The sequence below is a fragment of the Notolepis coatsorum genome (genome assembly GCF_963971535.1).
Source record: "Notolepis coatsorum genome assembly, chromosome: 13".
NCBI lineage: Eukaryota > Metazoa > Chordata > Actinopteri > Aulopiformes > Paralepididae > Notolepis > Notolepis coatsorum.
The window spans coordinates 13816213-13839796 of record NC_140177.1 but is presented as its reverse complement, the minus strand read 5'-3'; the positions used below and the strand labels follow the sequence as shown (position 1 = coordinate 13839796).

General features: G+C 42.3%; 1 protein-coding gene across 1 annotated transcript; it reads right to left on the bottom strand.

Moving 5' to 3' along the window:
- Window positions 1-1594: 1594 nt before the first annotated feature.
- Window positions 1595-23367, bottom strand: LOC311239253 (vitellogenin-like; the record flags this gene model as incomplete). Its single annotated transcript, XM_084327559.1, has 31 exons — window positions 1595-1707; window positions 2188-2349; window positions 2939-3104; window positions 3203-3297; window positions 3397-3491; window positions 3851-4034; window positions 4130-4253; window positions 6094-6198; window positions 6333-6539; window positions 6630-6710; window positions 6960-7004; window positions 7109-7380; window positions 7918-8146; window positions 8272-8404; window positions 9073-9258; window positions 9366-9459; window positions 10083-10476; window positions 10565-10666; window positions 14560-14684; window positions 15423-15520; window positions 16249-16466; window positions 17699-17917; window positions 18557-18682; window positions 18856-19021; window positions 19823-19968; window positions 20834-20984; window positions 21074-21222; window positions 21332-21478; window positions 22030-22281; window positions 22863-23017; window positions 23328-23367. 31 exons carry the CDS (start codon window positions 23365-23367, stop codon window positions 1595-1597), a joined length of 4779 nt encoding a protein of 1592 aa, XP_084183685.1.
- Window positions 23368-23584: the final 217 nt, after the last annotated feature.

Below are 23584 nucleotides of genomic sequence, written 5' to 3'. Positions count from 1 at the left end.
TCAAACTGTGAGTCACTGATGGGCCTGTTAACACTCAAACTGTGGGTCTCTAGTGGGCCTGTTAACACTCAAACTGTGGGTCTCTAGTGGGCCTGCTAACACTCAAACTGTGGGTCTCTAGTGGGCCTGCTAACACTCAAACTGTGAGTCTCTAGTGGGCCTGTTAACACTCAAACTGTGGGTCTCTAGTGGGCCTGTTAACACTCAAACTGTGGGTCTCTGGTGGGCCTGTTAACACTCAAACTGTGGGTCTCTAGTGGGCCTGTTAACACTCAAACTGTGGGTCTCTAGTGGGCCTGTTAACACTCAAACTGTGGGTCTCTGATGGGCCTGTTAACACTAAAATTGTGGGTCTCTAGTGGGCCTGTTAAAGGGGAACTATTTTACTATTTCTTTCACTATTTGGGCACTTTTACACAATTCCTGTGAGTCTATGGAACACCTCTGTAATATTTTTTATTTTTTTATTCATTGTTTTGTATTTCTAATCAAGTCCTCAAAAACAGCATTTTTCTACCTCAAGATCTCGAGCCATTTTGAGCCTGGGCGCCTATTGCTTATTAACAGCGGAGGAGTGCGCCGAATGCTTCCGCGTTTTCCCTGATTGGCTGCGACACGCCCCACGGCAGGCGCGGCAACCGCAGAGCGGAGCGGCAGAGCGGCGGAGCGGAGCGGCAGAGCTTGCGGCATTATTTAGCCGTAAACCGCCATGATTCTCATTCAAAGCTTAGCTCACCTGGCAGCGCGGCGGTCCTGCGGTCCTGCGGTCCGTTGGTTTCAAGTTCGAATCCCATCCATTTTTTATTTTTTTTAACGTGTATTCTTTCGCCGGTTAAGGTTAGGCATGGTTAAGGTTAAGGTTAAGGTTAGGCATTGTTTCGGAGTTGGTTAAGGTTAGAAAGGTTAAGTTTAGGCGCTGTTAAGGAGATGGTTAAGGTTAGCGTTTGTCTTAGAGAATGGCAATAGACAGCCTATTTCCGCACTGCCGCTCTCTCACGCTGCCGCGGTCACATGGTCACATTGTCACATTCTTGCACTCCTCCGCTGTTAAAAAGCAACACGCAGCCTGGGCTCCAACCACTGTGTGCAGCTCATCTTGTACCTCGCCATTAACATGCAGCGGTGTCTTTCTGACATCACAAATTATCACATTTTCAGATGACTCAGTTCAGTGAGGGTGAATATTGTGAGATGAGAATTGGAAGAATGCGCCAATATGAGAATTAGAGACATAGATCATATTAATATAAGTTCACATAGCTAGGAAACAATGCTAAACACTCAAAAAGGCCATTTATAAGATAGTTCCCCTTTAACACTCAAACTGTGGGTTTCTAGTGGGCCTGTTAGCACTCAAATTGTGGGTCTCTAGTGGGCCTGCTAACATTCAAACTGTGAGTCTCTAGTGGGCCTGTTAACACTCAAAATGTGGGTCTCTGATGGGCCTGTTAAACATGAAGAGAAGAAAGAAAAGTAACCACAGAGAACTGGATTCCTTTATAAGCATACTTTAATTTACAGTTTGAACGATCATCAGCGTTCTTCTTTACAGGATGTCGATGTAGTAGCAGCGGCCGCCTCCGGCGCGGGATCTCTAAGCGCACTGAGCAGTGCACCTGCAGGCCACGTGGGCCTCGGTGGTCTCCCTCAGGTCCACGCTCTTCTCGTAGATGTTGGTCAGACCCGCAGCGCGATTCAGGGGAGAATCTAAAAACGAAATGAAAATTTAACAGCGGCAAGCGGAGATGTGATAATGTCTCACCGACCGTTAAATGTGACCGGGCCCAGCGGTAAGAGACTCATATCTGGAAGTTTCCATATTATCACAATTTGAATGTTTAAGAACATATTTACTGTAACAGCTAACAGCTAACTGTAACTGTAACAGATATTTAGTATCTCTAAATAGTAAAAACTTTCTTGTGACACCTAGTACCTGACTGCCAAGGTGTTAAAAATGCAGCCAAACTTCTCTGTTTTTCTCTGCTCTGAGACTTGAGGTTTAACTAGATAAAAATAAGCACATCTTCTTCAAATATTTTCAACGTATGACACATCATTTGAAAGCTGTACATTCTGTATACTTTCATAATCTGAAATAAATTCTGAAAAATGACAGAGGGGGAGACTTGTGCCACGAACCGCTGGGCTCGGTCACAAATCTACCGCTCTCTGTGTCAGACTCACCGGCCGGCAGGCAGTGGAAGCCGACGGTGACAGGGGTGGTCCTCACGGCCATGCAGCCGGGCAGGCAGCGCAGCACGGGCTCCACCGAGTAGCACTTGGAGGCCACACCATGGACGACCATCTGCTTCTCCAGCTTCACAGACTCCAGCTTCATGTAACATTCTGGAACGGAGAGGCACGGATGTGAAACATGGAAAACCTAAAACCGTAGTTTTTAGTAGTGTTCTGGCTGTTTGTGTTTTCCTTCGGTCATGACGTGCTTTATCAGGGGATGTGTCTTGGATGGGGATGTGGTGGGGATTGATGTGTGGGGTGTTTGGGGGACTGGCTGTTCCTGGGCGGGTTCACATGCCTTCGAGCAACATTGTACTTATTTTATTCTTATGTCTGCACTTTCTACATTGCTTTTATTCTGTCAACTGTATGCTAATTTTATGCTATTTGCTGTGAAGCACTTTGAGCTGCAATCCATGTATGAAAGGAGCTATATAGATAAAGGTATTACTATTATTAAGATTAATGTGTAAGGTGGCGGCGTGATTCTTAAAAGGCCTTTTCTTGGTAAAGTGGCCTGGTTGCTTTCTCCGTCCCCTGCACAGCTTCCAGGAAGACAACATGCAGAGACACAGCTTCCAGGAAGACAACATGCAGAGACACAGCTTCTAGGAAGACAACATGCAAAGACACAGCTTCCAGGAAGACAACATGCAGAGGAGCTTCCAGGAGGACAACATGCAGAGGAGCGTCTTACCGGTGGTGTCGCGGCAGCTCTGAGAGGCCAGGACCCAGGAATGCGCATAGCTGATGGCGTTCTTGGTCACGCGTCCGTTAGGTGTGCGGTACTCCTGTCTGACCTCGCCGTCAGCCTTTCCACAGAGTCCACAAGTCTGTCCCTTCATCCAGTCCGCAACTTTAACCTGACGAGCAAATCCAACAACAGAGCGTTCAAGTTCATTCTTTTGAAAACCAATTTTCGGGACAAATCTAAGATGACTGCGAATTGATGGTCATTCACCTTCCATGCGGCGGCATCGAAGTAGACTTCGTGGAGGCCGTGGCTGGGTGCATAGAGAGCGAGGCCCTGGCCCTTCTGCTTGATCTGAATTGTACCTGAAGACGTAGCCATTGAACACGTTAATGAAGAGATCACTTAACCTTTCATAATGAGTGACAGAAAATGTAAGATTTTGCACCAAAATTGCAGCTTACCTGATGGATGCTGGTATGGCAGGTTAGCAGCGGGAATGATCAAACCATTAACCTTCGCCAGAATCTCATTGCCCATGGGGTACAGGTCAATATCACTAAAAATGGCAAATGGTGTATTTATTATGTGGTAATGTGCCAGTATGATTTCAAGTAGGGCTGGGCGATATAGAAGAAGTTCACATCAAGCTAATCATCTGGAATTAGGATATCCTAACAATATCTGTTCATGTATGCAAAATCACAAGATAAATAATCCAATTGCTGTTGAACTGCATGATAATACATCAATATTGAAGATCACATTTTTATTTGTGTTTATATGTGGTTATCATTCATTTAGATTGTGCAGAATTGTATGAAATGATTATGACAATATTCTGATACAATACAGAGTAAAGTAATATTCTATTATTAACCCTAATCTCAAACCCTCTCCTTGAACGAGTAAACTTACATGTCAGCTATTTTCACGTTAATGTGGTTCCGTTCAACAGTGAGGTCCTTTTTCAGCAGAACCATGAACTTCAGTTCTGGGGTGCAGTCCTGAGCCAACACCTGGTAGCAAGAGAGCGGCATCTCGTTCTTGTACTTCCTGTTGTTGAATGTGGTCAGCATGTCTCTCTCCATGCTGCACTGAGCTGAGAACGACAAGTGATAAAACCATTAAACACCTATGTTGCCCTTCACCAATAATTTTTTTTTAGAACAAAACAAAAGCAACAGCTGGTTTTACCTGCAGTGGCCTTAGTGAACATGAAGTGGATTTTGTTTACAATGCTGTCATCGAAGGGAATCAGACCGGCTTCCTTGATGGGCACGGCGATGGGGATATAGATGGCCTTTTTGTACATGGTCTCCTGTGAAGAGTTGAAAAGGATTACTATCAGACACTAGTGATGGGATTAGGGCTCTTGGAAGGGAGCTGGATCTTTTCAGATTCAGATTCAGATAACAAGTACAATGGAATTCTTACTCTCCGTTTGCTCCACAGCACAAAGGAATAAAAAAGGCAAGAATTTACAGGGGGAAAAAGCAGGTATTTATATACAATGAATGAATCTGCGGTATGTGCAATAAAACAAGTACAACTAAGTAAAGTAAATACAATTAAAAATAAGTACACATTCGACAAGCTAAAATAATTGCACGTGATATTGATGCACGAGTGTGCAGTAAAGTGGCTGAGCATTGTAGCAGCATTTGAGTCCAGTAATGAGCTCATCATGGCGTCAAACTTTTTTAGAAGATTTTTAAATCTTTGGTTTATCAGCGGAATAATCACTGGGATAATGAGAGGATTTGGATCAGATTGAAACTTAGATAGTCAAAGCCCCTGGAATCAATGCTTCAAATCGTTAAAATGTATATGTGCTGTATGATATTATACAACATGAGTGGGATATTAAGCGGCCACCAACATTTCAATGAAAATATAGGTGACAAGACCCAGTTAACCCTTTCAGTGCCACGGACGACATATCTCGTTTTATTGTTTTATTAGCAATCTGAATTCATATTTCATCACCCGATTCTCCCGTTGGTACACCAACCCCTACAGGAGCTCAGAATGGAAAAAAGCGCCCCCTATCGTCTATCCCTGTGTAACTGCAGGTCAGTCGCTTAGATATGTAGAGGCGGAGCCAGCTGGCTCCTTGTGCTGGCAATCTGTCTGATCAACATGGAAGTCATCGCGGGACGGGAATCAGCCTGGAATATATATTCACAGCAGCCAATAATCAATCAATAAGCGTGATCGATATTTAGAATGGCGATCAGGAATTGGAATAATCTTTTTGGAGAACATCTTATCTGAGGTAAGGAATCTATTTGACCAGTCTTGGGATAATCAGAGTTGTATTCGCTGAGATCTCAGCGTTTGCCATATGTGTGATGTGTCTGTGTGTGCGCGATCGCTGATGAGGAAATAAGAGAATCGATTTTTCAGCTCACGTCTATAGCGTGCATACGTACACATATACTATCGATAATCTAGCGTTTATTTGAAAACGATTCATAATAGGCCGAAAAATGACAACGTTTTTGTGTATTCTAGAATATTCCAGTAAATGTCTTTTAGCATGGAATCTTTATATTTTCCTTGAAAACGAGGGCTTTTCAAAATGCTATAAAACGAAAATGAACCGATAAAAAAACAATCCGCTTTGACAATGTTGACTGCAAACAAGTCATTGATAAGCGACGGGCAGATTAAACACATAGTCATAATTTAAAACATAGATTAGGCGTTTTTAACGCTAACATTGAAGTGGATGGTGGCATTCAACGGGTAAATCAAGGTTAATGAAGTCATCTGTCCTCTGCCATATCCTGTACCCAAAAATATCCCTAATTTGTTCTCACATAAAAACACTCCTTATATCTGAACAAAAAGTCAGCATTAGAGGGAAAAGTTTCCCCTACCTTTGGTGACTTCATGAAGAAGTCAAAGGTCCTCGGAGATGTTGCAACCAGAGTCAAGGAAAACTGCTTCTCACTGTTCTCTGCTTTCACCGCAGTCAGGCCAGCCATGGCCACTGCTGCAGGAATGTACTTGGCTGCACTAGTGGTAAGAAATAAATAAATAAATATATATATATATATATGAGACATTGTGTTCTATTGCGATATTTGACATGGAATACTGTGGAGAAAGGAGAGCTCATACATGGCTGCGTAGGGCACTCTGGGCAGTCTAACCCAAGAGGCTCTGAGGCGCGCTGCGGGATCCGCTCCCATCAGACCCGTCTCGGCCGTGATCATGGCGTCGTATTCTCTGCATTCCGCTCCCCAGGCGAACTTGGCCTATGAGGGAAAATGAGTGGTTTACTAAGCTATTGTTCAAGCTTGTATAAAACACATTCATCCGTAGGAATATTGCATTGATGCGTCGACGCTTCTGATGTTAGCGTTTACTCGCGCAGAAGATAGTATCTTACGGAAACTTTGTGCACGCTGAGCACAGCGGCTTGGGCACAGATCCTCCATTTCTCAGCCGCGTCCAGATAGGCGGCGGCGATCTGCATACTGGCTGTGGGCTTGTCCAGGAAGGCGGTGATCTGATATCCCACCAACCTTCGATCCGCTCTCACGGCGCGCATGATGATAGTCATGATGGGAGCGGCGGCGTTGCCCACGATTTTGGTCTAAGTGGAAAAAAACAATGTTTTAATTCAACCTACAAGCTCATACTGAATAGTTGACCCTTGAACTCGGAAGGAGAGAAGAAGCTCCACCTGCTGGTAGATGGCTTCAAAACTGGCAGCGCTGCTCTTGCTTCTGGAGACTCTGGCCTGGGAGGCTTGTGAGGCAGCAGTCTGTGAAGCAAAACCAAGGACTTTAGTGGAACGATATCTGCTGCATCTGCTAGGCATGTTTCTTGTGTTCTTGTGTTCTCGTGTTGTTGTGTTCTTGTGTTCTCGTGTTGTTGTGTTGTTGTGTTGTTGTGTTGTTGTGTTCTTGTGTTCTTGTGTTCTTGTGTTGTTGTGTTCTTGTGTTCTTGTGTTCTTGTGTTCTTGTGTTCTTGTGTTCTTGTGTGTCTATCATCTGAGTCACCAGACTCCTACCTGCTTCTGGTGGTTCTTCTTGAATCTATGGATGAAAACTTCAGCCTGTTTGGAAACAAGATTTTTCAAAATCACTTCACACGTTCGTTTGACGTATTAACTTGTGATTCTTCTATTCGACGTTGAGGAGCAGTTGCTGAAGCATTTACCTTGGAGAGACGAGAACTGGAGGACCTGGCACTGGAGGAGGAGGACAGGGACCTGCTGGAGCTGCTGCTGCTTCTGCCTCTGCTGGAGCTGGAGCGAGAGCTGCTGGAGCTGGCCTTCAGCCCGGGAACCAGGATCTTCTTCAGCTTCTTCAGGGCCGGCATCAGCTCCACGACTTCCTCTTCGCTCATGTTGATCTGTCTGATGATCTTCTGTGCGGCCTTCGCTCCGATCTGAATCTCCATCTCCAGCCTCTCCACGACCTCGCCTTCCACTGCAAACAGACATGAGGATGCAACAGTTGTGTTTTATTGCAGTTCAGATTCAGATGATTGTGTTCTTGTGTGCTTGTGTTCTTGTGTTCTTGTGTACTTGTGTACTTGTGTTCTTGTGTATTTGTGTACTTGTGTACTTGTGTTCTTGTGTTGTTGTGTTGTTTTGTTGTTGTGTTATTGTGTACTTGTATTCTTGTGTACTTGTGTACTTGTGTTCTTGTGTTCTTGTGTTCTTGTGTTGTTTTGTTGTTGTGTACTTGTGTACTTGTGTTCTTGTGTAGTTGTGTGCTTGTGTACTTGTGTTCTTGTGTACTTGTGTTCTTTGTACTTGTGTTCTTGTGTTCTTGTGTACGCGTGTACTTGTGTTCTTGTGTTCTTGTGTACTCATGTACTTGTGTACTTGTGTTCTTGTGTACTCATGTTCTTGTGTACTCATGTACTTGTGTTCTTGTGTACTTGTGTTCTTGTGTACTCATGTACTTGTGTACTTGTGTTCTTGTGTACTCATGTACTTGTGTACTTGTGTTCTTGTGTACTTGTGTACTTGCCTGCTGTCACCACTGCTTTGGCGAAATGCCTTCCGATCACGTAGTTGAGCAGCCGGTCGTCTCTGAGGAAGGCTGCGTTCTCGGAGGAGAGCTCCAGGCAGGCCCGGAGGCCGAGGGCCTGAGCGCAGAAGGACCCACTGATGGGAGCTGCCGGGGCCCCGATGACGGGCTTCATGTGGGCCGCCTCCTCGGGGTAGATGATCTCAGAAGACATGGACTGGAATTGAAAAGGAAAGGGAGTGAAGGTTTTTTTTTTTTTTTACAACGTACTAGTGGTTCCGTCGAAGTTACCTTCAATAACATCTTCAATAACTGTTCTCTGGAAAGATCAAAGCAACCTACCGCACTGCCGGCGACTGCGGAGGCCTGCCTGGATGCGGCCGCGGCTGACATGAATGCAGCAGGTCTGGCAGGGATAGGCGTGATTCTTTCTGCTGCATCCGCTATATTCCTTGCTACAGCGAATGTTTCAAAGCTGTTGAAGGAAATAATAGACATGTTGACTCAAATTGTATTAGATTAGATTAGATTAGATTATATTCAAATGTATTGTCATCATACAGCACAAGTACAGTACAATGAAAATAGGTTTGGCATCCAACCAGAGTGCAAATGTAACAGTAAAGTGCAATAATAATATACAATGTACAGGTGATTAAACTGGGTATAACATATATAAATTAGTACTATTGAGTGTAGTACTAATCAGAAGTACATAGTAATATTCATAATGTACATAATGTATTCATAATGTAAGGGTTATGTATAGATATAGTATCTACAGATGTGTAAAAATGATTATATGCAGGTATGTACAGACAGATGTGGATAGAGATATATTCGGTATATAAGAATAAATATATATGTACGGTATATACAGCCTTATTGTACATGTTATCATACAGAGCTATATGGGTTATATGCAGGTGTATAAGTAGGTATATATTATATGCGGTTATATTTAGACAGATATGGATATATAATATACAAATAAATATAAAATATATAAATGTATATATCTGGTATATACAGCACTATTGTACATGCTATCATACAGAGTTATATAGACTATAGTATTATAGGTAGTTGTGATTACTATGATTACAGTGTAGAGCCGTGAATAGGGTCATAGTCATCTTTTACCTTGCTTTTGCAACATGAGCAGGAGCAGGTACAGGCAAAAACTCAAACTTGAAGTTGCCTTCGGCGATGTCAATTCTGGCGGCCATCTTTGCGGGGAGAATGATGTTGACCTTGGCTCTTGCCATCACAGCAGCCTGGATGAACTCCGTGTTCACTCCCATCACTGCGAATGTGTGGACAGCGATGCTGGAGGAGAGGGGTGATCGCTTTTCAGTTCAAAGACACTTAATACGAATGATGATAAAGGATTACAAGGTATTTCTCCAGACAGGGAGGTGTGATGTGAACTCTACCTCGGCGCAATAGTGGCCTCCAGCCTCACGTCGGCTTTCAGCAGATGTCTGATGTCGAAAGCCTCGGGCATGGGAGGCGTCATGGTGGCCCTCACTATGAACACAAGTTCAAGTTTTGTTTACTTTGTCACATGTAATGTACATTACAGTGAAATGCTTGGTTCTGTATGACCCTCCTGAGATTGTGCTTCATACAGTGACAAGTTAAAGAATAAAGATCAAACACTATACAATAGTGTAATAATCTTCCTTGCCTATATTACTACCTAGTACCTACTATGCTAATGTGTCTTTACTACTATGCACACCGCAGCACCCAAGTTTCAACACTGTTTGATGAACATTGTTACTAAGCTGTAAGAGTTTCCCTTCCTGCTGACCTGTCGCACTGAACAAAGTCGCTTTGGATACAAGCGTCAGCTAAATGACTAAATGCAAAAATGTTAATACAAAATATACAATATACAAAAAAAAATGGTTTTCAGTGGATCCTAACGGATGCTTTGGATGACTTGCCCCGTGGTGAAAGGTTTGGAACACGCGTACCTTCGAGAGAAGCGGTAGTGGTGAAAGGTTTGGAACACACGTATACCTTCGAGAGAAGCGGTAGTGGTGAAAGGTTTGGAACACAGGTACCTTTGAGAGAAGCGGTAGTGGTGAAAGGTTTTAGAACACTCGTACAGAGAGAAGCAGTAGTGGTGAAAGGTTTGGACGTACCTTCGAGAGAAGCAGTTGCCACGGCGGCGGAGTACAGACTGAACTCCATGGGCAGACCGACGGCTGTGGGCAGGATGCGGCGCACCTCAGACACCAGCATGGGCATGACGTACTGGGTTTTGACGCCGGCCACCAGGGCCCTGAACGCAGCCATGCCATATTCACGAAGGGGTCCCGTGGCAATCTGTTGAAAAATCAGTGGGGGGGGGGGGTCAGTGGGGGTCCTGAGCCTTGTTGACGAGACCCTCTGCAGAGGGGTAGAAGCTGTTCTTGTGTTGAGGTTACATACCGCAATTGCCTGGTCGATGTTGGCGAAGGCCACTTCCTGTCCGAACAGCTTGACGTACATGGAGGCCAGGGGCTTTCTGCTGGGGGACGCCCTCCAGTCGGTCAGCTGTGGGGACAGAAGACAGGTGTAAGGCCGCCGGGTCTCTGTCACGTTTAAAACACGACTTTTCTAACTCTCTCCGACAGAAACATACAGCCTGAATGGCACGCTTCATCTTGGTGATCCTGTCGGCGTTCTCAGCGGCGTTGGGGATCTTCAGAAGAGCCTCCTGCAGTCCCTCAGTTCTGATCCCAACCTGAGGAGCGACAAACATGATCAATAATAATTGTAACTGAGGGGTACAATTCCCTGACTGTATTACTAGATATGATACTTACTACCACTACCTTTGTACTTAATATTCGGCCACCCAGTACTCGGCATAAATATATTATGATGAACACTGTCACGTAGATGAAACGGATCCAACACAAATGTACGAATTAGAAATAGGTCTTTATTTCTACACAGCGATGGTGTGTAGAGCAAGCACTTAATCAAATCAATCACATTTATGAATGGGAATTAGTATGCACTTTTATGGCAAGAGTATTCGTCGGTATATCAATAGAGAATGTCCAATCTCTGAAGGCGCAGGTGGTACATATACGACCTGGAATAGTTAAGGAATAACAGCAATGATACTTTAATGATTATAGACTGGATACACTAGGGGGGGGGTTAATCCGGTCGCTTGTAAGCCGACAGGAGTAGGAAGGGGGGGGGGGGTAGAGTCCGGCTGCCTCATCCGGCCAAGGGTATCCCAGGTGAACCCACTGTAGTGCCGTTCAATGCGCCGGCGATCCTTGGACCGCAGATGAAAGCAGATGGACTCTTTGTGGGCCGGCGTCCTCCGGTCCACGGAGGAGAGACGTGAAGCGACCTCGTCTTGCAGAGCGTCTCCTCACCTTGCGTCCTCTCCAGGGGGGGGGGTTCCAACACACGGCAGTGTCGGGGGTCTTTATCCATGGAATAATCAACGTATACAAAGCATAATCCGTGCCTGGGAAGGCGGGCTGTCGTCGGTAGAATAATCCGGTATACAGGTCCACTCGCTCGTCGGCTCTGGGGCTCCTCGGGTGCAATCTCACATGGGGTCGATCATCCTGAATAAGCAGCCAGTTTTCTGCCCGAAACGATGGGGTGCTGACTACGGTAGTATTCTCACCGTACGAAGCACTATATATTAACAGACTATTATTAGCTTAATAGACTACGTCCAACTCGACGATATAGTGCCAAATATGACTATTCAAATATTAATATACACGATGTCTCAATACCGATGGTAGGCCGAACTTGGCCTTACTCCCACACGTGGCGTCGCGGGGAGGCTTTACGTCTGTCACTCTATTGGAGGGTAAGAAACTGGACTGAAAAGGAAGTCCTACTTTAGTAGCGCAGTATATATACGCACTATGAACAAATAGTCCCATTAGTGGTGCGGTAGCCAGATTCCTACGCGGAACTAGGACTTGTTCGTACATGTTGAGCGGTACGTTTGAACTGGGTCTGGGGGGTATGGCAGCCTGGCACCAAGGTCTCGACCAATAGTAGAACGGAGACTATTATGGGATGTTCAGTAGGCTAGAATGGATATTCAATGCATATTGTACAAGGAATATACAAGGGATATCAGGGAATATTAGAGAATATACAAATACAATTAAATATATATATATAATAAATATATATATTCGGTTTAATCTGGCCCTTCACAACAATAATAATAATAATAATGTCATTGAAATCTATAAGACAATGTTTTAATTTATACAATGGCATGCAAATTTCTTGATTCTGATTGGCTGAAACAGTCAAGTTAGATGTTGTTATTTCGTATAACACACTCCACGTGACCCCAGATCCCTCCCACAACCGAATAACATTTTATTTTTAATTTTTTAATGAGACTGAATGAATCCGCCATAGATAGACAAATGGAAGTATGCATATATTTTGAACGAATAATTTAAAAAAGACACAGTCAACTGGAATATGTTAGTTGTTTACACATGTGTTGGATTATGTAATTGGTTTGTCATGACCCATTGACAAAACAATAATAAATCGCGGGATTTATATGAAGTTTGTTGTTAGATGGCATGCTTTGTAGCACCTACCTCTGCTTCAAAAGGACACTGTCACACGAAGCGATTTCACTGGATGTCCCGGACACAATGGAAGTATGGATATATTCGTAACGAATAATAAAAAAATATATACAGTCAACTGGAATATGTTAGTTGTTTACACATATGTTGGATTATGTAATTGGTTTGTCATGACCCATTGTCAAAACAATAATAAATCGCAGGATTTATATGAAGTTTATTGTTAGATGGCATGCTTTGTAGCACCTCCCTCTGCTTCTAGACACGGAGACAACTTTTTTTATTTATCTTTTACCTACTTTTTCTGTGGATAGTTTTGTGAATAAATCTCCATTATGCTTCAATTACTGTGTGTTTATTGTATAGCAATAAGGTTGGGTGAATTCGGCCATTGTATAAAGCATTACATCACTTGAAATTGTGTGTTATACTCATTAGATCACGCCTAGGGGGGTCTAACGACACTCCGCTGCACGTCGGGCCTAACAACTACCCCTAGGCATGATCTAATGCGTATAACACACTCCGTTGCATGATGTAATGCTTAAATATTTCATGAAAAGCGCACTTTCGCCTTTTCCATACTTATTGATTATGATAGATTTCTGATCTGATTAAAATCTATAACACTATTAGCAGGTTTCTGACAAAATAAAAGCAATGCATAAAGTGCAGAAATTAGTATAAAATAGACAGAATAAGAACAGTGCAAAAAGTGTGCAATACTGTCACTTATTTTCAACTTTTTTAAGATTTAATTTTACACTTTATTTTAGCATTACAGTTTTTCTCAAAATGTTTATTCTAGTTTAAGTCTAAATGTTCTGGGATTATCTTGTGTGAAGGGGAGAATAGCAAAGTCAGATTTCCATCATACGGTGTAACTGCCTCTTTAACCTCTTAAGCCGGAGTGGTCCGGTGGTGGACCGCAAATGACATCACGCCATAAATCCATCTCTACAGACTGTATGAATTAATGTTGCGTTTTTTTTCTTCCAAATGTAGCCAAGAGTAAAGACCCTAACCCTGTCAAGACAGCAGTCAGGTGTATATTTTCAGCAATAAGTTTGTTTACCAATAGGTTAAAGTGTTATTAGTGAAATATGAGTTTTGGAAATCTATTCAGAAACTAGCGAATATCGATGCTAGGAAATGCGTGCCGCCATTTTGTTTGTAGTCAGGAGAGGAGACCCAGGGCTTTCGATGGGCGTTGGAATTTTGAAAAATGACACTACCCAGCTCAAGCCAGCTCCTGTCAATCATATGACTTGTGGATTGACTTTTTTATTTATCAAATTTTTTGGTATTATCTGCCACAAACCTGAATGTTATTGGCATAAATTAGAACGCAGTTAGTTTTCTACCTTTCTGTGAACATCTAGCAAAAAACGTTGCAATCTGATGAAAAATGGCTGTAACTGTACTTACAGTAGATTTCATTCACGGTTTTTGCTGCACGCCTGGTGATACTAAATCCAGATTGAACTCTGCCATTGGAAAGGGGAGATTTGGCCTGATCCATAGATGTGCGACTTGACCACAATAAGGTAATTTATACTGTAGGCCTGATATTCTATATTATAATCATATTTCAAATTGTATGTGTCCGGATGGCAGAATTCAGTACTGTATCTACAAAGCCTTTTGTTTAATCATCTTCCCTTTATTAATTTGCTTAGATTTTTTGTACATGTGATCTCAAGAAGGTGCTGAAGTAGCTCAGTGGCAGTTCTTCATGTCTGGTCATTTTTAGCATGGTGTTATTCACCATCAAAGATTTTAATAATAAAGAATAGAATTGATATTCTCCTTTGGTTCATTACAATTTACTCAAGCCTAGTAACAGACACAATATTTCTGACACTGGGAATACATTCCCTGAGATCCATAGATGTCCCTAGATACCAAGAACATGCAAATGGACCTTGGAGAAGTGGATCAATCTTCCATTTACTTAGGTATGTATTTTTAGGCGGATCCTGCATGTTGACTCTTGAATCTACAGTAATAGATAATAAGACGTGTCTATTCTCACCTCAATGGCGTCAGCAGCGGCTCCTGCCAGGTAGATGCGAGCCTTGGCCACGATGGCGCGGGGCAGAATGCTGCTCGCTTCGTTGATGTAGAACGCACTGGCAGCGGCACCAGCCATCAGGGGACCTGCAGCGCGGGGGAACCGTTAGTGATGCGATACACAAGAAAGGTGTCGATAGACGCAAACTAATATCTTATGGATTCTTGGATCTTATTCAATGAACGTTGTCAGGCGCTTAATACGCCAGATGGCACCACGCGTTCATTGAATGCCTGGTGGCGTTCATTTAACAGCGTTAATTGTACATTGTGTGACGGGTGGAGAATTTAGGCGTAAATGTGAACCCTTTGGTGGGCGGCTACGTGGCGTAGTGGGCAAGGCGCTCGCCACGAATACTGGAGACGCTGGGCTCGCCTGTTCGAGACCAGCGATCCACATTGCTTTCAGTTTAGCTGGTCGTCCGTACTAATACACATTGGCCGTATTAGGGGGTGGGAAACTGATGGGTGGGGATCGGGCGTTGTGGACAGCGACTCCTACAGGTCGGTTGGTGCGCCTGCGCAGTAGAATCAGGAAGTGTCGGGGGCAGCGTGAGCCTCCCACGCGTTACTCCTCGCCACTGAGAGATCGAGCTGCGCAGGTGAAAAGATGCGACTGCTGTTACCTCAAGTACCGGAGGGGACTTGTGCTATGTATGACTTAGTCCACATTGCAGCAGGCTTGTGGGAGGCAAGAAACAGCATTCGTGACAGGGGAGGGTTGAATTGGATGATACGAAATTGGAAAATATAGAAAAATGGGAGAAAAAGTGGATAAAAAAATAAATAAAAATGTGAACCCTTTGGCGTTCCATAATATCTCACTGTAATATCTGTCGAGGTAGATGGCTCTGCTGTAGCGGAAGCTCAGGCGGTCCATCTTGGGACTCAGGCGGGTGATGGCAACATTGCAAGCGGCGGCACTGTGATAAAAAATGTATATGTTATGATATTATACAGTATGATATTATAGATTATGATATTATACAGTATATTATACATTATGATATTATACAGTATGATATTATACAGTATATTATACATTATGCTATTATACAGTATATTATACATTATGATATTATACAGTATGATATTATATGCATGAAGTAAAATCAAATTACATTAAAGATGCGGTAAGTGGTATTTTACGTTTGTTAAAATAAGTGGTCTACATGTAATAATATCTCTATATTCTGACAGCCATCACTGATATAGAGTGTCTGGTCAGTAACATGGGTCTCCCAGTCCCTCCGCTCTGCAGTAAACAAAATACAAAACACAAAATACACTTTCTGGCACTTTCTTCCCACTTTATCCAATCAGGAGAGATAACTCCACACTGCAAAAATGGTCTGACAAGAATAAGAAATAAAAACAAATATGTGCTTGAAACTATTAAATTAATCTGCCAGCAAATTTGGCTTGGCAAGATTTCTTGAAATAAGTAAATAAGAAAATCTATCTAGGGTTCTCTCTCCCGATTGGATAAAGTGGGAAGGGATACCAGGAAATGTATTTCCTGTTTACTGCAGAGCGCAGGGACTGGGAGACACTCTATAGTGACGGCTGCCGGGATGTACAGTATTTACTGTAACACTTATTTGAACCAACAAAATGCACCGCAGGACCTTTAAGACGAAACGGCACTTACACTGCGGCGAAGTCGGGAGCAGTGCTCCTGGTCAGAGCCTTCATGTGAGAATAAGCGAAGCTTGCCACCTGCAGGCTCTTCTCTGCGTTCAGGGCATCAGCCAGTGCCATCACCAGGCCCATGGCCGGCCTGGTCTCGAACAGCACAATGCACGCCAGCATGCGCACCTCAGGGTGAGCGGTCTGCTCCTTGAACAGGGCAAGAGCCAACTCCTGGACCTAGAGTCAGAAGCAGAGCAGAAAGGTCTTTATTCCTGGACCTAGAGTCAGGAGCAGATCAGAACAGTCTGTATTCCTGGACCTAGAATCAGAAGCAGATCAGAACAGTCTTTATTCCTGGACCTAGAGTCAGAAGCAGAGCAGAAAGGTCTTTATTCCTGGACCTAGAGTCAGAAGCAGATCAGAACAGTCTTTATTCCTGGACCTAGAGTCAGAAGCAGAGCAGAAAGGTCTTTGCATGTAAGGAATGTGTGTTGTGTCATTTGGTGTCATCAACATGAACAATACAATAAAATGGAATATATAAACTAAATTAGAATACAAATACAATAGCATATCATATATGACAGGGATGTACAATTGTGCAGGATTGTAGAAAAATATATATTACACTTTAATATTTATTGTGCAAGAAAATATGAATAGTGTCATGTTCAGATGCTCACAGTGACTAGACTTGACTTGACTTGACAAGAACAACGTTGTTACAAAGCTGCTTGTGATATATATATTCCCATCTGACTTTCTGATTACTTTCAACACATCACTGTGACTTGTACAAGTCTGTAAATTGGCCATCATTACACTCTCGACGAGAAATGCATTGGCTTACTCATTTACAAAACCTCCCTCGGTCTGACACACTTGTTGAAATTGTCATCTACTCCCTATAACACCAGAGCTGCTCACCATATCTCTATAACACCAGAGCTGCTCACCATATCTCTATAACACCAGAGCTGCTCACCATATCTCTATAACACCAGAGCTGCTCACCATATCTCTATAACACCAGAGCTGCTCACCATATCTCTATAACACCAGAGCTGCTCACCATATCTCTATAACACCAGAGCTGCTCACCATATCTCTACACCAGAGCTGCTCACAGTAGTTGGAACGAGATGCAAAACACTTGAACTTGATCCCCTCACTACTTTGACTCTATTACAGAGTTGTTTACACACACCTGCCACTGTCACCCAGCCTTTTAACTGTAATCTGTCTGTTCTGCTTCATGTCTTACATACCTTGTAATTGTATTATGTTTGATGTGTGTTTTGATTAATCTCTCGTGATATCTGTCTGTCTGTCTCTTTTCTATTTTATTAAATAATTGTTGTCCTCTCGCCAGGCCGACATTGTAAAGTAAATATGAATTTGTTCTTAATTGACCTCCCTGGTTAAATAAAGATTAAATACCAAAATGATGAATACACTTGAGTTCCTACCATCTTAGGTTCCTTCTTGGCGATGTTCCTCAGCGCCAGGACGGCATCAGCGTGGACTCTCAGGGGCAGGTTGGCTGCGGCGGCTCCCATCCCCGGCAGAAGCTTGGTAATGGTCTTAATACTGGCAGGGTGGCCGGCGTTACCGAGCACCTTCAGGAGCATGGTGAGCTTCTCCATGTCTCCCTTCGCGGCGGCTTCTGCTGCGAGGTTGTGGAATTCCTGAGGAGGTTTGAGGATCCGTCAGAATGTTCCTTTACCCAGACGTGTGATATATATATTATATTATATATATATACATATATCATCATCCAGACGTGTGATATATATTATATATACATATATAAATCACTTCACCCAGACGTGTGATATATATTATATATATACATATATAAATTATACAAATCACTTCACCCAGACGTGTGATAGATATTATATACATATATACATATAAATCATCATCCAGATATATATTATATATACATATATAAATCACTTCACCCAGACGTGTGATATATATTATTATATTATATATACATATATACAAATCACTTCACCCAGATGTGTGATAGATATTATATATACATATATATATAAATCACTTCATCCAAACGTGTGATATATATTATATATATACATATAAATCATCATCCAGATGTGTGATATATATTATATATACATATATTATATATATACATCACTTCATCCAAACGTGTGATAGATATTATATATACATATATATATATATATATATATATATATATATATATATATATATATATATATATATATATCATCATCCAGACGTGTGATATATATTATATATAAATCACGGAGGATACTGTGACCTGATCTCCTTACCTTCACCAGGTCAGCGGAGCAGGTGGGTTTGTTAGCGCAGAACTTGGCCACCAGGGTACCGTAACCGAGCATAGCAACATCACGCAGGACAGGAAGTCTCTGGATGCTGGGGTGTTTAATCAGCTCCTGTTGGTTTTTGGAGAAGAATTATACAATAAAAAATATATACTGTATATATATACTTACATATTATACATGTGTAAATATAAATATATAAATAAATATATATATATATATTATTTTCAAGATTCTGAGAGGCAATAGATTGTTTAAGAGCCATCATAGTGTTGTTTACCAACCTCAACGATCGCGAGGGTCTCCACGTCTGGTATCACCATGTGCACACAGGCCAGCAGGATGGGGACGGCTTCATGGATGGTGATCTCCTCTGCAATGAACTTCTCCTTGATGAACCTCAGAGCGAGGGGAGAACCGACAGCAGGGAGCGCCTCCAGGATCCAGCGTCTGAACATGAGGAGGAGAAGGGAGCCGTACTCTTAACATATCTGCTCGCTGTGAGCTAGATTAGATTAGATTCAAATGTATCTACAACTGGATACAAAATGTATAAATTAGTACTACTGAGTAATAGTGCTAATCAGATGTATGTACAGTGATATAGTATTATTATGTACAGTGATACAGGTATAAAGACACTCTGGTAGTGATACTGGCCAGCGGTATAACTGAGTACGTAAGGGATATGTACAGATATAGTATTTATACAATTATTATATGCAGGTATATACAAACATATGAGGATAAATATATGTACGGTAAATATAAATATATGTATATGATATACAGCATTATTGTATATCATATAGAGTTATATGGGTAGACTATAGTTTGAGGTAGGTAGTGGTGATTACAGTGTAGGGCAGTTGTAGACAGTGAAAGCAGTAGGCAGGTATAAAACATATTGTGGAATTTTGCTAAAGCTCTTAGATAACTAACGGTACTGTAAGTGGTATTGTTTTTGTTAAAATAAGTGCATATGATAAGAATATCTATATCAAATCTATCAAATCTAATATCTATATACTAAGAATATGTAGAGTTCTCTCTCCTGATTGGATACAGAGGGATAGGATACCAGAAGATTTATTTTCTGCAGAGTGGAGGGACTGGGAGATGTTCTATATCAGTGATGGCTGTCAGAATGCAGTGCTTTTTAACTTATTTCAACAAAAGAAATACCACTTACAGCCCCATTAAGACTGACGTTTAGAAAGGTGTGATGAGTGTTTCTATCTGTATTGGAACCTGTTCTTGTGCTGAGCCCAGATGGCCTCGATGTTGTCCCTCGTTGCCTCACGCAGCAGATGGACCAGCTCCACAAACTTCAGCGGGGCGTCGTGGTGGACCTCAGCCACGTTGTACCTGACCAGGTGATCCAGGACCTCCAGGGCCTGAGAAGAGAACAGGATGAGTGTCTGGAGGTAATGCAATGGAAATGGAAAAGTAGCAATCCTGTATACATGTAAGGATATATTAAACTATAAGGCCTTGTACATCATTTACCTCCCACTTATATTTACTTACATAAGTATGGGGGTTGACATTTAAAAAGACTGTAAATCCAATAGTCTTACTGCAAAAGCGGGCCATTCAGAGCCTTTATAAGGCTGGGTACTATGACCACACAAATCGACTGTTTATAAAGTCTCATGTTATGAAATGGAATGATTTGGTTTATTATAAAATTATGCAAATAATGTACAGAGCTAAAGTAAAGTTACTCCCAGACGGTGTGCAACGTTTTTTTTTGTTCAATACATGAAAGAAAATATGATTTGAGAGACGTTTAAATGTACTGTTCAAAAAATTAAGAAAGTGATTAAAAAGAGATGTATTTATATTATTGGGGTTAACTTGTGGAACAATGCTGATATACATTTAAGAATGAGTCATTCGCTTTTGGTTTTAAAGAAAATGGTTTGTATAGCTATTTTTGGAGATTACATAATTATGTGAATAATAATTTTTGTATTTATAAAAAAAAATGTAATACTCTTTTGGATTCTTAATTTTGTTAAGAATATAGGACAGGCTTGTATAAGCATTATGCTTCAGTCACTGGCAAATCAAAGATTGTTGAATGATTGTGCAAAACTATTAACTACTACTACTACTACTACTACTACTACTACTACTACTACTACTACTACTACTACTACTACTACTACTACTACTACTACTACTACTACTACTACTACTAAATGAAAATAAAAAGATATCCCTGAAAAAGATATCACTCCAGGTGGGTCACTCTACCTGTGCTGCTACGTTGGTGACGGCGATGAGTTGAAGGGGCGTGCGGAGCATCTCAGGCGCCATCTCAAACTGCACAGATCCACGGTGAATGTACGCCAGCGCGGCTGCGGGCTCTATGGCGGCTTTAATGTTGACGAAGGTCAGTCTTTGCCTGTAAAAGGAAATAGATTCAAAATCAATACATTGTATAGATTAACACTGTGATATAGTCATCCTTTACCGCCAGTTCCTCCGACATACTTTGCCTGCATCTCGACAGCTGTGTTGACATCCTTCACGGGAGAGAACCGGTGAATTTCAGTCACTCTAGCATCCAGGATCAGACCACCGGTAGCTGCTGGCTTTATGATGTACTCGTAGTTAGCCGTGCCTGTCAGCATCTTCCCGTTCTGCAGACACAACAGACGTGGTTGTTAAGTTAACCTATCAAGCTGCCAATATAGAATGTTTTGCACTGAAGTATAAACGTGGAATGAATTTTACCTTCTCACACTCAACACATTTCTCCATGTAAGCCATGCCCACGTCTCTCATGATCCTCTCCTGGCACTGGTTCAGATTCTTGCTCTTGCTAATCTGGATGCGCTCAGCCTTGGGATCCTCACTTATTGTGTAGCGAGTGTTGCACATACCTTGAGTTCCTGCCTAGATAAACGAAACAAAACCAAGCACAGAGTTTGAGTTGTCACCTTAAAGTCCCCATGAAACGGCTAGCAGAATGCTATTTGATCAGGAAGCTAGGGAGGGTCAGGGATATTGATTGGCGTTTCCAGTAGTCAATAGTGCTGAATGTACATTACGGTCGACCCATTAGCTAGCAAGCTGATGTTACGCAACGCTAGTAACATTGGCAAGCTACTGTAATGTTAGCTAACATTAGATAGCAAGCTACAATGTGCTGTAAATGTCAATGAAAAGCATTTTCAATGGATGCTAAATTAGTATATGCCCCATGTGCAGGATGACTCATCAACATTTATTTAATCATCTTCCAGGAAATGACAAACTCTAAAATACCATTAAGAATACCTACAAAACAACCTTTTTGTCATTGTTGAGACAGATACTGGCGTATAAGTGACAATCAGTGCAAGACACACGTGATAAAAGAACATAAACATCTATTTTGATTTCACAGGGCCTTCAAAAGATACTTGTCTGACCAGCAACTGCTCAGCGACGCGTGCAATCCTTACCTCCTGCAATTCATAGACGTTCTGTGTCTTCTTGATGTTGAACTGAAGGATGTTCAGGATCCCTCTGAAGACATTCAACACGGTTGCAGAGACGCCGGCCGGGGCGTAGACCTTGCCCACGACATTGTTGATGTACTCAAACTTGATGGGCGTCAGCAGCTGAGCGGCCAGGGCTGCGGTCAGCCGAGGGGTTTTGACGAAGGGATCCTTGGGCCAGACGCCGCTGTACTCTGAGATTTCAGGGTCCACAAGCTACAGGAAGAAAAGGGATCATTTTCTAGGTTCAGTGGATTTTACATTTAGTCATTTAGCTGCTTTATCCAAAGTGACTTACAAGTTATGTACAACAGGTCAGCAGCAAGGGTACAACTCTGGCAGCTAAGGGTCAGTAACATTGTCCGTCAAACAGTGTTGAACTTGAGTGCTACAGTCTTGAGTGCATATCAGCATAGTAGGTACTAGTACTATAGTCGAGGTCGATTGCTTAGTAGCAAAGTGCATAATAGTAAGGTTAGTAGTTTTTCTTTCTTCATTTCAGGTATTGATTAGTAAACCACACGCAGTGAGACTCGTGACCGCTGTCCAAACTGCTTTACCAAATCAAATCAAATCAAATCAAATGTATTTGTAAGGCCCGACAACACACGTTAATGTCCCCATGGGCCGGACACGTCTTATTTAAACAAGTCAAGAAGAAACATCACAATAAATCAAGGACAAAACTAAAAACACCATGAAATCCAAAGTAAAAATGTTAAATAAATAAATGCAACACTCCCAGACATACTCCATGCGAAAGTAAGGAAAAACTGACTAAAAACCTAGCAACCTACCTTCAGCAAGTAGGTGTTCTGTTCATTGAGAGCGGCGATGTGAACCATGCTCCAGACTTTCACTCCGGCTTTGGCCAGACCATCCTCCGGCAGACCCCCCAGCAGCCAGGCTTCATACTGGTACACATAGGTCTGACCAGCAGCGAACTCAGGAGCTGGGATTCAAACATAAAAACGTTACTCAATGTTTCTATTTCTACCCTGTACATAAATAAATTGAAATAACTCTAAAGCAGATGTGTGAACGGTCTGATATCATAGTAATATAAGGTTGACTTACCAAAGTTAACCTGTTGGCCGGCTATGAAAGAGGATACAAGGATAATAAAACATTAATATGAATTATGTTGCAGCTCATATTAAGATAATAATCATTTGAAATATACAAATACTACCCTTTATTTAAAAAAGAAAAAACACACCAGCATTAACTTATAGAATATGCTTATATATATATATACTTACCCACAAGGGCTATGGTCAGGGCGAGGACAGCCACTCTCATGGTCAGGGTGGGATGTGAGGACAGGAGCCTCAGGCTGTCTGATTTATACTGTCACTCTCACCAAATATTAACTCATGTCTCGATAGCAAAGGTGAAGTGCAAACAATGAGGAGTGACCTGATTGGCTGAGTGCAGCACTGAGGGAGCACCCTGGCTGTGGCGGGTCAGGGCACCCTGCCCCATCACCCCCCCCCCTCTCCACCCTGCCCCATCACGC